At 39.7% G+C, this 14,270-nt stretch overlaps 1 protein-coding gene across 6 annotated transcripts in view; it reads right to left on the reverse strand.

Annotated features, from left to right (window-relative positions):
* Nucleotides 1-1,085: 1,085 nt before the first annotated feature.
* ago4 (argonaute RISC component 4) overlaps nt 1,086-14,270 on the reverse strand; it is a 51,263-nt gene continuing 38,078 nt past the window's right edge. For 3 of the 6 annotated variants that reach the window (XM_067426675.1, XM_067426674.1, XM_067426673.1), the window contains exons 16-19: nt 11,602-11,736; nt 9,669-9,770; nt 8,065-8,264; nt 1,086-1,704 (exon numbers count right to left, since the gene is read on the reverse strand). In XM_067426675.1, coding sequence (XP_067282776.1) covers nt 1,596-1,704; nt 8,065-8,264; nt 9,669-9,770; nt 11,602-11,736 — 546 coding nt within the window. In that variant the 3' untranslated portion in view covers nt 1,086-1,595. The remainder of the gene's footprint in view (nt 1,705-8,064; nt 8,265-9,668; nt 9,771-11,601; nt 11,737-14,270) is intronic. The other 3 variants (XM_067426678.1, XM_067426676.1, XM_067426677.1) reach the window with 2 other exon arrangements.

Raw genomic sequence — 14,270 nt, forward strand, 5'->3', positions numbered from 1 at the left:
GCACGGGTCCTGTCTGCGGGAGCACGTTTACACCACTAATAAAAAATAAGAGGAATTGCGACTTATCTCAAAATTCTGACTCTCTCACAACTGCGAATTATAAACTCACAATTCTGAGATATAAACGCGCAATTGCGTGATATAAAGTCAAAATTCTGACTGAGAAATAATTGTGACTTTATATCACGCAATTGGGAGTTTATATCAGAATTGTGACTTTAAAACTCACAATTGTGAGAAAAAAAGTCTGGATTTTAAGATAAAAAGTCGCAAATTACTCTGTTTATTTTTTTATTTAGTGACGGAAACGAGCCTCCGTACCTATTCAGATTCACACACACACACAGAAGTAAAACACACTTTAAGTGTAAAATTCATATAACTGCTGAACATTCCCTCCTCCCTAAAAACTTCACGTTCTTTTAACTGATCATCTCGAACATGAAAAAGGACAAACCAAAGCGATTTTGGGCCCTCAATACCATTGCCACAAGAAATGAAGCTTTATAAAAAAACACAATGCCTCCTAATTACTGATCAAACGACAAGAACGACGATTATCTAAAGTTTACCACAAAAAAACATTTATATTAAACTCTTACAAATCTGATTTGAATCTTATGTATAAATGCATAAAAGAAGGGAGAGTGCTGTATGTTGCAAGCCTAGCCGGTCTGTAACTGTGCAATGGTTCAACCCTGTAAAATAACCATCCTGTCCGCCCATGGGTAATGCTACTGCTACACAAAACCACCAGCTTATGAAAGCCTGTTAGATCAATAGAGCTGTGAATATTCATATATTTGCTTTCCATATATCTATGTGTGTGTTAATATAAAAAAAACGAGGCATTTACAGCAGTTCGCTCCTAGATTTCCCTTTACAATTCAGTGGCCTGCCATGAGACATGAAGTCATTCACTCACACACACACACACACACACACACACACACACACACACACCTGTACGCACCAAACGGTAGCGGGTAATGGTCACCTCGTTTGTAAAAGACTGAGAGGAGAGTCCAAATACGACCATAGAAAGGAGACAAAACAAGATCCCCCCCACCCCACCCCACCCAAAGACATGCAAGCCCCGCCCTAATCCCCAAAAAGACATGTGACAAGATTCAGCCAATGGCGGCTTGAGGTAAAAGTAGACAGAGTCCAGCTTAGCTGAGAGAGCCAGAGCTGCCTTGACCAATGGCGCAGGTTTTGCTCACACTCAGTGTATATTACAAATTAAAAACATTCAAAAATCCAAACAAGAAAGAAAAAGGAAAAAAAAAGGGGAAAAAAAAGGTTAAAAATGGCTCAAATTGATTTTTCTTCTCTGTGCATTGAAGGCCAGGACTGCTGGTAGAAGTTGGTTCTTCCGAGGCCGACCGATTTCGGCTGGATTGACAGATGGCCCCCTGGGTTCAAAACTGCTTGGCCGCAATAGAGAGAGAGATAGAGAGATAAAGAGAGAGAGAGAGAGAGAGAGAGAGAGAGAGAGAGAGAGAGAGAGAGAGAGAGAGAGAGAGAGAGAGAGAGAGAGAGAGAGAGAGAGAGAGAGAGAGGGAGTGTAGAAGTGCGCCTCCTGTTGGCTGACGTCAGGCGAAGTACATAGTGTGCTGGGTATCATAATGAATCTGGACCGCCTTGGCCAGGGCTTGAGGGTCTCGGCCATTACTCTGTCCTGATACGTGACTGCCTTCAGCACTGCACACAGAACACACACACACACACACAGCATTAAAGCCATTTCATGCTTGCTTACACTGTTAAAGAGTTGATTCTCATGATAAACATGGACAACAGTTCAAAACATGAGTTGGATTTCTGTGCCAGATACACTCCTTCAGGATTAGAACAAGTTTCAGAATGATTTTTGTACTCCGGAGTATAGCCCTGTATGACATCATGAAGGGCGCGCATTTGTCTTTGTGACATATGAGGACTCAAATGTGTATAATGCCATGGGTATGACACAGGTATTACAGGAGAGGGTGAAATATGAGGACATTACCCATAGGGGCAGTGTGTGTGTGTGTGTGTGTGTGTGTGTGTGTGTGTGTGTGTGTGTGTGTGTGTGTGTGTGTGGGCATGTTTTTGTGACATATGAGGACTCAAATGTGTATAATGCCATGGGTATGACACAGGTATTACAGGAGAGGGTGAAATATGAGGACATTACCCATAGGGGCAGTGTGTGTGTGTGTGTGTGTGTGTGTGTGTGTGTGTGTGTGTGTTTTGTGACATATGAGGACTCAAATGTATATAATGCCATGGGTATGACACAGGTATTACAGGAGAGGGTGAAATATGAGGACATTACCCATGGCCCCACTTTACAAAAGGCTTATAAATCATACAGGATGTTTCCTGTGATGGGTAGGTTTAGGGGCAGTGTGTGTGTGTGTGTGTGTGTGTGTTTTACCCCTACGCATTGCCACTTTGTTTCAAAGGGGTATAAAATAGATTTGGGATTGGGCCTTCGTCATGTGTTGAGACCGCCGAAACGCCTCCAGTTCAGTCCAGTTTTCTTCCGGGAACAAACACGTCACAATATTCCTCATTATAATAATTAATGTGCAGAATAAAGGGGCGGGGCCTGGCTGAGTTAGTTAGTCGTGTGTTGAAACTGCGGGTTATGGTAAGGGGCGGAACATTTCCCAAACACCGACCAATCAGAGCATAGTGTGCTTTCAGAATGATAGGGACTAAACAGGGGTGCGGTTTAAAACCAGCTATGGTCGCAAGTTCCGTTGTTACGCTTTGGCATTTTCCGAAACCATGGAGCCAACAACAGTCGCGGTGTCGCTATGGTTAGAAGCAGTTTCTTGTTAAAATGGACAGATCATGCTCATGAGCACAATAAGCAAGCTAACATTCAGCACGTTCTATATCTATCATCCTATTGAAATATTAATAAACACCTGCACGCGACTTCTGTCGAGCTAACCTGCCTCAAACGACAGAGGTGTGACCAGTTTTGGGAACTAGCTAGTTAGTTTCTACAACGATGCGGTTAAGCAGTGCGTTAACTCACCAGAGCGTTACTGACAGACTGGGAAGAGAGGAGCTGCAACTAGGTCAAATATGGGAAAAATTTGTTTTTTGAACATTCGTGCATGAAAACCTATTATAGCAGAGCTCAAAAACAAAATCAAGAGTTTGTAGGTACTCACTTAAAGGGTTAGTTCAATCCAAAAATGAAAATGACCCCATGATTTACTCTCCCTCAAATCATCAGTCATATTAAAAAATATGTAGAAAAAAATCCATATTTAACTGCTTCACTAAAAGCTAGATATTTTACTAGCTAAATTTGGATATTTTTCCTCACACAAACCCATCAATTCACTTCAGAAGGCCTTTATTAACCACTAGAGCCGATGATGGATAGATGCACTTTTATGACGGATAGATGCTCTTTTATGACGGATGGATGCACTTTTATGACGGATGGATGCATGGATGCACTTTTATGACGGATGGATGCACTTTTATGACGGATAGATGCATGGATGCACTTTTATGACGGATGGATGCACTTTTATGACGGATGGATGCATGGATGCACTTTTATGACGGATGGATGCATGGATGCACTTTTATGACGGATGGATGCACTTTTATGACGGATGGATGCATGGATGCACTTTTATGACGGCTAGATGCACTTTTATGACGGATAGATGCACTTTTATGACGGATGGATGCACTTTTATGACGGATGGATGCACTTTTATGACGGATGGATGCACTTTTATGATGGATGGATGCATGGATGCACTTTTATGACGGATGGATGCACTTTTATGACGGATAGATGCACTTTTATGACGGATGGATGCACTTTTATGACGGATGGATGCATGGATGCACTTTTATGACGGATGGATGCACTTTTATGACGGATAGATGCACTTTTATGACGGATGGATGCACTTTTATGACGGATGGATGCATGGATGCACTTTTATGACGGATGGATGCACTTTTATGACGGATGGATGCATGGATGCACTTTTATGACGGCTAGATGCACTTTTATGACGGATAGATGCACTTTTATGACGGATGGATGCACTTTTATGACGGATAGATGCACTTTTATGACGGATGGATGCACTTTTATGACGGCTGGATGCACTTTTATGACGGCTGGATGCACTTTTATGACGGCTAGATGCACTTTTATGACGGCTAGATGCACTTTTATGACGGATAGATGCACTTTTATGACGGATAGATGCACTTTTATGACGGATAGATGCACTTTTATGATGGCTAGATGCACTTTTATGACGGATAGATGCACTTTTATGATGGATGGATGCACTTTTATGATGGCTGGATGCACTTTTATGACAGATAGATGCACTTTTATGACGGCTAGATGCACTTTTATGACGGATAGATGCACTTTTATGATGGATGGATGCACTTTTATGATGGCTGGATGCACTTTTATGACGGATAGATGCACTTTTATGACGGATAGATGCACTTTTATGACGGATAGATGCACTTTTATGACGGATGGATGCACTTTTATGACGGATAGATGCACTTTTATGACGGATAGATGCACTTTTATGACGGATGGATGCATGGATGCACTTTTATGACGGATGGATGCACTTTTATGACGGATAGATGCACTTTTATGCCGGATGGATGCATGGATGCACTTTTATGACGGATGGATGCACTTTTATGACGGATGGATGCACTTTTATGATGGCTAGATGCAATTTTATGACGATAGATGCAATTTTATGACGGATGGATGCACTTTTATGACGGATAGATGCACTTTTATGACGATAGATGCACTTTTATGACGATAGATGCACTTTTATGACGGATAGATTGCACTTTTATGACGGATGGATGCACTTATATGACGGATGGATGCACTTATATGACGGATAGATGCACTTTTATGACGGATAGATGCACTTTTATGACGGATAGATGCGCTTTTATGATGATAGATGCACTTTTATGATGGACAGATGCACTTTTATGATGATAGATGCACTTTTATGACGATAGATGCACTTTTATGACGGATAGATTGCACTTTTATGACGGATGGATGCACTTATATGACGGATGGATGCACTTATATGACGGATGGATGCACTTATATGACGGATAGATGCACTTTTATGACGGATAGATGCACTTTTATGACGGATAGATGCACTTTTATGACGGATAGATGCGCTTTTATGATGATAGATGCACTTTTATGATGGACAGATGCACTTTTATGACGGATAGATGCACTTTTATGACGGATAGATGCGCTTTTATGATGATAGATGCACTTTTATGATGGACAGATGCACTTTTATGACGGATAGATTGCACTTTTATGACGGATGGATGCACTTATATGACGGATGGATGCACTTATATGACGGATGGATGCACTTATATGACGGATAGATGCACTTTTATGACGGATAGATGCACTTTTATGATGGACAGATGCACTTTTATGATGATAGATGCACTTTTATGATGGACAGATGCACTTTTATGAGGATAGATGCACTTTTATGATGGACAGATGCACTTTTATGACGGATAGATGCACTTTTATGATGGACAGATGCACTTTTATGACGGATAGATGCACTTTTATGATGGACAGATGCACTTTCATGATGATAGATGCACTTTTATGATGGACAGATGCACTTTTATGACGGATAGATGCACTTTTATGATGATAGATGCACTTTTATGACGGATAGATGCACTTTTATGACGGATAGATGCACTTTTATGACGGATAGATGCACTTTTATGACGGATAGATGCACTTATGATGATAGATGCACTTTTATGACGGATAGATGCACTTTTATGATAATAGATGCACTTTTATGATGGACAGATGCACTTTTATGACGGATAGATGCACTTTTATGATGATAGATGCACTTTTATGACGGATAGATGCACTTTCATGATGATAGATGCACTTTTATGATGGACTGATGCACTTTTATGACGGATGGATGCACTTTTATGACGGATGGATGCATGGATGCACTTTTATGACGGATGGATGCACTTATGATAGATGCACTTTTATGATGGACAGATGCACTTTTATGATGGACAGATGCACTTTTATGATGATAGATGCACTTTTATGACGGATAGATGCACTTATGATAGATGCACTTTTATGATGGACAGATGCACTTTTATGATGGACAGATGCACTTTTATGATGGACAGATGCACTTTTATGATGGATAGATGCACTTTTATGATGGACAGATGCACTTTTATGATGGATAGATGCACTTTTATGATGGATAGATGCACTTTTATGATGGATAGATGCACTTTTATGACGGATAGATGCACTTTTATGACGGATGGATGCATGGATGCACTTTTATGACGGATGGATGCATGGATGCACTTTTATGATGATAGATGCACTTTTATGACGGATAGATGCACTTATGATGATAGATGCAGTTTTATGATGGACAGATGCACTTTTATGATGATAGATGCACTTTTATGATGGACAGATGCACTTTTATGACGGATAGATGCACTTTTATGATGATAGATGCACTTTTATGACGGATGGATGCACTTTTATGATGGATGGATGCACTTTTATGACGGATAGATGCACTTTTATGATGGATAGATGCACTTTTATGACGGATGGATGCACTTTTATGACGGATGGATGCACTTTTATGACGGATGGATGCACTTTTATGACGGATGGATGCACTTTTATGACGGATGGATGCACTTTTATGACGGATGGATGCACTTTTATGACGGCTGAATGCACTTTTATGACTGATGGATGCACTTTTATGACTGATGGATGCACTTTTATGACGGATGGATGCACTTTTATGACGGATAGATGCACTTTTATGACGGCTGGATGCACTTTTATGACGGCTGGATGCACTTTTATGATGGCTAGATGCACTTTTATGACCGATGGATGCACTTATGACGGATGGATGCACTTTTATGACGGATGGATGCACTTTTATGACGGATGGATGCACTTTTATGACGGATGGATGCATGGATGCACTTTTATGACGGATGGATGCACTTTTATGACGGATAGATGCACTTTTATGACGGATGGATGCACTTTTACGATGGCTAGATGCACTTTTATGACGGATAGATGCTCTTTTATGACGGATAGATGCACTTTTATGACGGATAGATGCACTTTTATGACGGATGGATGCACTTTTATGACGGATGGATGCACTTTTATGACGGATGGATGCACTTTTATGACGGATGGATGCATGGATGCACTTTTATGACGGATGGATGCACTTTCATGACGGATGGATGCACTTTTATGATGGCTAGATGCACTTTTATGACGGATAGATGCACTTTTATGACGGATAGATGCACTTTTATGACGGATAGATGCACTTTTATGACGGATAGATGCACTTTTATGATGGATGGATGCACTTTTATGACGGATGGATGCACTTTTATGACGGATGGATGCACTTTTATGACGGATGGATGCACTTTTATGACGGATAGATGCACTTTTATGACGGATAGATGCACTTTTATGACGGATGGATGCACTTTTATGACGGATGGATGCACTTTTATGACGGATGGATGCATGGATGCACTTTTATGACGGATGGATGCACTTTCATGACGGATGGATGCACTTTTATGATGGCTAGATGCACTTTTATGACGGATAGATGCACTTTTATGACGGATGGATGCTCTTTTATGACGGATAGATGCACTTTTATGACGGATAGATGCACTTTTATGACGGATAGATGCACTTTTATGACGGATAGATGCACTTTTATGATGGATGGATGCACTTTTATAATAGATTATATTATTTTAAAATGGAAATGTTTTAATATAACTGTGTTCGTCTGACAGCAGAATGTCACACACACTAGGATGACTCGAGGACGAGTAAATCATGGGATAATTTTCATTTTTGGCCGAACTCCTTCCCCGCCACAGGAGCGTCCGGCTTTAGTGCTGATGTACCTGTCATGGTCTTTGTCCACTAAGTGGTAGCGAGCGCGGAAGGCCACGAGCCGGGCGTAGTAAGCTGGAGCGGGGATGGAGACGGAGCGGGTGCAGCGTACATAGGTGTGGCAGAGCTGGTAGGTCAGCAGCTGCAGCTCGTCTGCGGTGAAGCAGTTATCATCCCACAATACGTGATAGTGAGAGGGACGGCTGGTGCCCTGCGGGAGGAGAAGATGCATGAAAAGCCATCAATATATTGTATGCACTGCAAAAAATGCTTTTCTTACTCAGTATTTTTGTCGTTTCTAGTCAAAATTTCTAAAAATTCTTACATCAAGAAACATTTACTAGACAAGTACAAATTATTAGTTGTGTTTGGGGGAAAAATATCTCAAAATTAAGAGAGTTCTGCTTAAAATAAGATAAATAATCTATTTTTCTCACCCCACTGGCAGATTATTTATCTTATTTTAGGCAAAAACTCTTAATTTTGAGTTATTATTCCCCAAAACAAGATAATTACTTTTGCTTGTCTAGTAAATACTTCTTGTTTTAAGAACGTTTTGATGTTTGGACTAGAAACGAGACAAAAATACTAAGTAAGAAAAGCATTTTTTGCAGTGTGGCTATCACCAGAACAAGCTCAATTTAAAATTGAACAATTGTCTGTAGAGTCTGCTCTGTAGTTTCTACTGCACAAGAGGCGTGATCAACGGGCATTATTCAAATGACTCTGTACACAATTGGACAGTCCTTCAACCAATCAGACCACAAGAGGCGTGATAAACGAGCATCGACCCATTGCTTCTCTATCTGTCATTGTGGTAAACTCGCCAATAGAGACAGAGCGACACGTGTCATAATCTGAAGCCACGCCCACCGGGGGGGAACAAACCAACCGTCTCCATTCCCGCATTTCTATTGTGGGAAGCGCCTCCTAATCATTTCTGACTTATCACACATCAGCTTTTAGACATTGTTTGTTTTTTTGTAATAAGATGTGCAGCAAACAAGCTAAAAAACCCAGAAACAAAAAGCCAGAAGTTTTTATAAGCTGTTGAGCCAAAAACCGAACGTTTAAAAGACACAAAAGTGGATACAGGCACCTGAGTCAGAGCGCGACTTGGTATATTACAGTGAGAACTGCGCCCACTGGAGGGGAAAGTAATCAGTATAATAAATATAAAACTGACATTTGGATATTTGACAACACGTTTACTGCACACGTAGGCATACTGAATGTCAGGATCCCAAAATTGACCCATTCTTCCTGCTGAAGCTTCACGTCTTGTGTCCACTTTTGACTCCTAAACGCTCGTTTTTTGGGATCGGCAGCTTATAAAAACGTAGTTATGTGTTTTTTTAGCTTGTTTGCTGCACACCTCGTCACATATCAGCTTTTAGACGTTTGTTCTGTTTCTTGTTATAAGTAAGAAAAGACGAGGCGACTGCTTCACACAATGCAAAGTCAATGAAGAGCGTTGGATTGTCGTCCCCCCCCCCCGTTGTGGGCGTGGCCTAAACACGCTCTGTCTCCCCCCGAATTACCGGCAGATCAGGCTGGGTTTACTCAGTCTAATGGACATACTATTTAACAAATGAGCATCGGGGCCAAAACTCACCTGGATTCCAGCATGGCTGCACAGGTAGAAGTCAAACTCTGAGGGGTGTGTGATGGTGCTGTCCACTGTGGTGCCTGCTGGGACATTGCCACTCTTCCCCACCTGAGGCAATGCAAAGAAACTTGAATGCCTGATTTAATCCGGACATGACAATGCTTTATATACACCAGTCACTCAAAAACAAAGGGTTAGTTCATCCAAAAATGTAAATTGTGTCATTAATTCCTTATGTGGTTGGACAGCCGTCAGTAGTGATCGACTGATATTGATTTTTTAATAACTGATACCGATTATTTGCATGTGCCGATAACCAATATATATATAGAACTGATATTTACTTATTGTGTTATTTCTGTTTTTTACAATTACAGCAATGAACTGAGCTTTTTAAACACTGTAATGTTTGCAGTTTCACTCCCTTACATACAGAACAAAAGACATTTACATCAATAAATAGTAATTTTTTTTTATTTTAATACAGTGCAGTCTTTTTAACATTAATGCTGTTTTACCTTTTTATTTATAAATACAGCCATTTTAACAACAGGTAAAATGCACTTATAAAGTCTAATGTTTTCAAATGGAGAATATAAATGAGAGTTGAGTCTATCGACTCCCCGTAACTATGAGCATGAATATAAGCATAAACTACAGTTGTAAAAGGTTTATGTGTTTAATAGACTAAAGAGTGATTATTCTCTGGAATATGCACGTTGTAAAAGCTGAGGTATTCGCTGGTTTGTTTATTTTTCTTAAGAGTTAATCTCATCTAGTACGGTATCAAAATGAATGTTTATGCATATCTATGAAATCCTGATGACGCCGTTTTCATCTCTGCGTTTAACTTGCACGTCTCGCTAAATAGGCATAATACTTCATTTTCACGGAGCTGTAATTAATTAGATGTTTATTACATAAATGTTATATAGCAGACGTTAATATAATTTAAGGAGTTTTAAACGAGTCAGTCTACATTTGGTGACTAGCCGATATGCTGGAGCAACACCTCGGTGAGAAAACGGCTGAACGCGACTGAGAATAAACACAGAGAGAGAAATGAGTTCGGCGCTTTTATTTCCAGCATGCTCTCATTCGTGGCTGTATTATTTCATTCATGTGAAGTTAACGTTACATCTTTATTGTGACATGACGGTTTACCTTGACTGACTGACTCCGTCAAGTTTAAACTACATAACTATACATATCATCATCTCATAACATCTCAATTTTGCATTACTGTTATGTTAAACAAAGTTGATTAATTAAGGGATGCAGGTTATTTTACCTCTGAACACCGCTGTTGATAATCTCCCTTCAGACAAAGTCCTTTAATGGCGCGCTTGTATGCAATTCTGAAAATGTCCACAAGATGGCGCCATTTATCGGAAAATCCGATATTACAAAACTTTGGGTTATTTTTGGACCCAAATGTATTTTGGATGCTTCAAGAGACTCTAATTAACCCACTGATGTCTCATATGGACTACTGTGATGATGTTTTTATTCCCTTTCTGGACATGGACAGTATAGTGTGCATACACTTGCATACGCTCTCGGACTAAATATAAAATATCTTAAACTGTGTGTGAAGATGAACGGAGGTCTTACGGGTGTGGAGCGACATTAGGGAGAGGAGCTATTGACAGACATTTCATTTTTGGCTGAACTAACCCTTTAAGCTATCAGTGTGTCGTCATCAGCCACAGGGCTCTTTGTGCATGTTGACTAAGCATGTTTCTTTTGCTCTCATAGAATTGTTACCCATTCACATGCATGATATGACCTACACACAGTTGTTCTACTGGATAAAACAAACACACCTACATGTTGGATGCACTGGGGGTCAGCAGATAAACATCACATTTTAATTTTTGGGTGAACTAACCCTTGAAATGTTTATCAAGCAGATGAAGTGAGTAAAGTTTCTTCTCACCCTTTCAGCTTTGTCGGAGCAGAAGAGTCGAGTGTGGTGGCGTTTCTGTACTACGATGTATGTTATTCCTGGTCTGTAATCCTCTTCTAGGCTAATGCATGCTTTCCTGATGGCAATCAGCTCTGGCCAGGCCACCTGCAGAAGACAATTAACAATATTAACGAAGAAATGATGATCCAAAGAAGAATGAATTACATTCAAATATCATCAATGCAGAGTAGGGATGTCAACAATTAATCGATGATCGATTAATTGTCGATAAGACATTTGATCGATAAGACTTATCGATCATCGATTAAGCAGGGTCATGCGCGTGTGTGAGGAAACGGGAGGAAAAATGAAGCGAGCGTGCCCGAGTTCTGTTTGGAACCATTTTACAGCTGGAGTTACTCCTTCATCATGACTGCAAGTTTGCATGTGCATTCACAGCCTTTTGTTTTGTGCAAATGTAAGTTGTAATATTGTGTTTCTTTTGTGCAGGCCTATAGCTGATTTATCTCATAAGGATGCATTTGGTTAATAATTAACGTTAGAGGCGAGCGGTAGTCTGTGATCAGCTTCAGCTCCAACAGCAATGCACAACTAATAATGACTATGATTGGGACTGTCATATTACACCACATTAATGAGAACACTATTGTAATAAAACATTGTGATTGTTAAGTATTTGGGTTTATTTGCCGTGTGTTTCATTGCGTTGATCCAGGAAGAGCGCGTGCACATGTCACGCATTCTGACTCGCGCATCTAACTTGTTCAAGTGCACTTGTGCATTCGCATCAGATTGTGCTGAAGTAATTTGTAATATTACATTTATTTTGTAACGTTATATTATGTGATCAATCATATAGGATGCGTTTCTTTCAGCGAAATAAAACGCACTAGCAAATGGCTTCAGTCAGTGATGGCTAGCGGTTTTCATTCAGTGCTTCGGCTTTAGCGCATACAGAGCAATGCATAATAACGATGATTGGGACGGTCATATTATATAACAGAAATGAGAACACTGTTTTAATAAATGGTTGTAAAGTCATTGGGTTTAGGTGCCGTGTTCAGAGCGTTGTTCCAGGACGAGCGCGTCTCCCATTCTGAATATGAATATCAGCAACTCAATTCAAGTTCACTTGTGCATTCGCATCATTTTGTGAAGATATATAATTTGTAAAATTTGATTAACTTTATATAAATCTGATTAATCTCATATAGGAAGCTTTTTGTTGAGTTAAATAACGCGGTAGCAGAGCTTCAGTGTAACTACCGGTGTTGATTCAGCGCATCGGCTTCAGCTCACGCAGTGCAAACAGCAACGCACGACTAATAATAACTATGATTGGGACTGTCACATTACATAACATTAATGAAAACAATATTTTAATAAATCATTTTGAATTAATTGGGTTTAGGTGACGTTTCAGCGTGTTGTTCTTGGAAGTGCGTCCACACATTCTGAATTTACAGATCTGAGGCGGCGTTCGTGTTGTATTACAGGTTATATTTGGTTATTAAATGTAGTCATTTAATTAAATTATAAATAACCGACTAATTTTACAGTCCCATAGCCCTTTGTTCAGATAAAAAAAAATCCTTCTCATTCATTTGGTGAAGAACATGCGTTTTGAGCAGCATTGCACATCCTGTCATGCTGTCGGCTATAAGCCACTGCTGTAGACGCATATTTCAGTATTATGGTTAACGATTAATCGATTAATTGATCGTTAATTTAAACGACGATCGATCATGGGAATTTGTGAAAATTGACATCCCTAATGCAGAGTTTGAATTAAAGGGACAACACACCTAAAATAAAAATTCTGTCATTTATTAAAAAATATCATCCATTGTTCATCTTCAGAACCAAATTAAGTTATTTTTGAAAGGGTTAGTTCACCCAAAGCGGCTCTACAATCATGTTTTGAAGCCACGAGAATAGTTTGTTGTGCACAAAAAAGCTATATAGTGATGGGCCGACTTTAAAACAAAGATTCGAACCGTTATGAATCAGTGAATCGATTCACTGATTCATAACAGTTCGAAACTGTGTTTTAGTTGTTGTATTTTTTTTTGCGCACTAACTCTATTCTGGCCTCTTCATCAATGATTGTAGAGCCGCTGTAGTGAGATGGGCTTTGTAACGACGTCTTTAGTGCCTTTATGGGTCTTGAGAGAGGAAATGACATTGGTGTCAATGAAGGCCTTTCTGAGCCATCGGATTTCAACACTAATATCTTTTTTTTTTTTATCTTTAATTTGTGAGCATTGAAAAATATTCATCGATAATTTCAAAGGGGTGAATTCAGAGCAAATAAATTTAGATAAATATTTTTCAAAATAAAATATTTCAAAACTAAGTATTCAGTGGCTGTTAAATTTCTAAGAATTATGTCTCTTATTTGCTTCCATACACTAACCCTTTAAAAGGATAGTTCACCCAAAAATGAGCCTGTGATGTTGATCTGCTGACCCCCAGGGCATCATGGGTGTGTGTGTTTCTTCAGGAGAACACAAATGAAGATTTTTAACTCAACCGTTGCTGTGTGCCAGTCTTCTAATCATGTGAATGGGAACAAGTCTATGAGAGGAAAACATACAAAAAAAAAAAAACATGCTTAAGCAACGTGCACAAAAACCCTGCTGCTCCTGACGACACATTGATGTGTTAAGACACGAACC

The sequence above is a fragment of the Pseudorasbora parva genome, chromosome 19 (assembly GCF_024679245.1).
Source record: "Pseudorasbora parva isolate DD20220531a chromosome 19, ASM2467924v1, whole genome shotgun sequence".
NCBI lineage: Eukaryota > Metazoa > Chordata > Actinopteri > Cypriniformes > Gobionidae > Pseudorasbora > Pseudorasbora parva.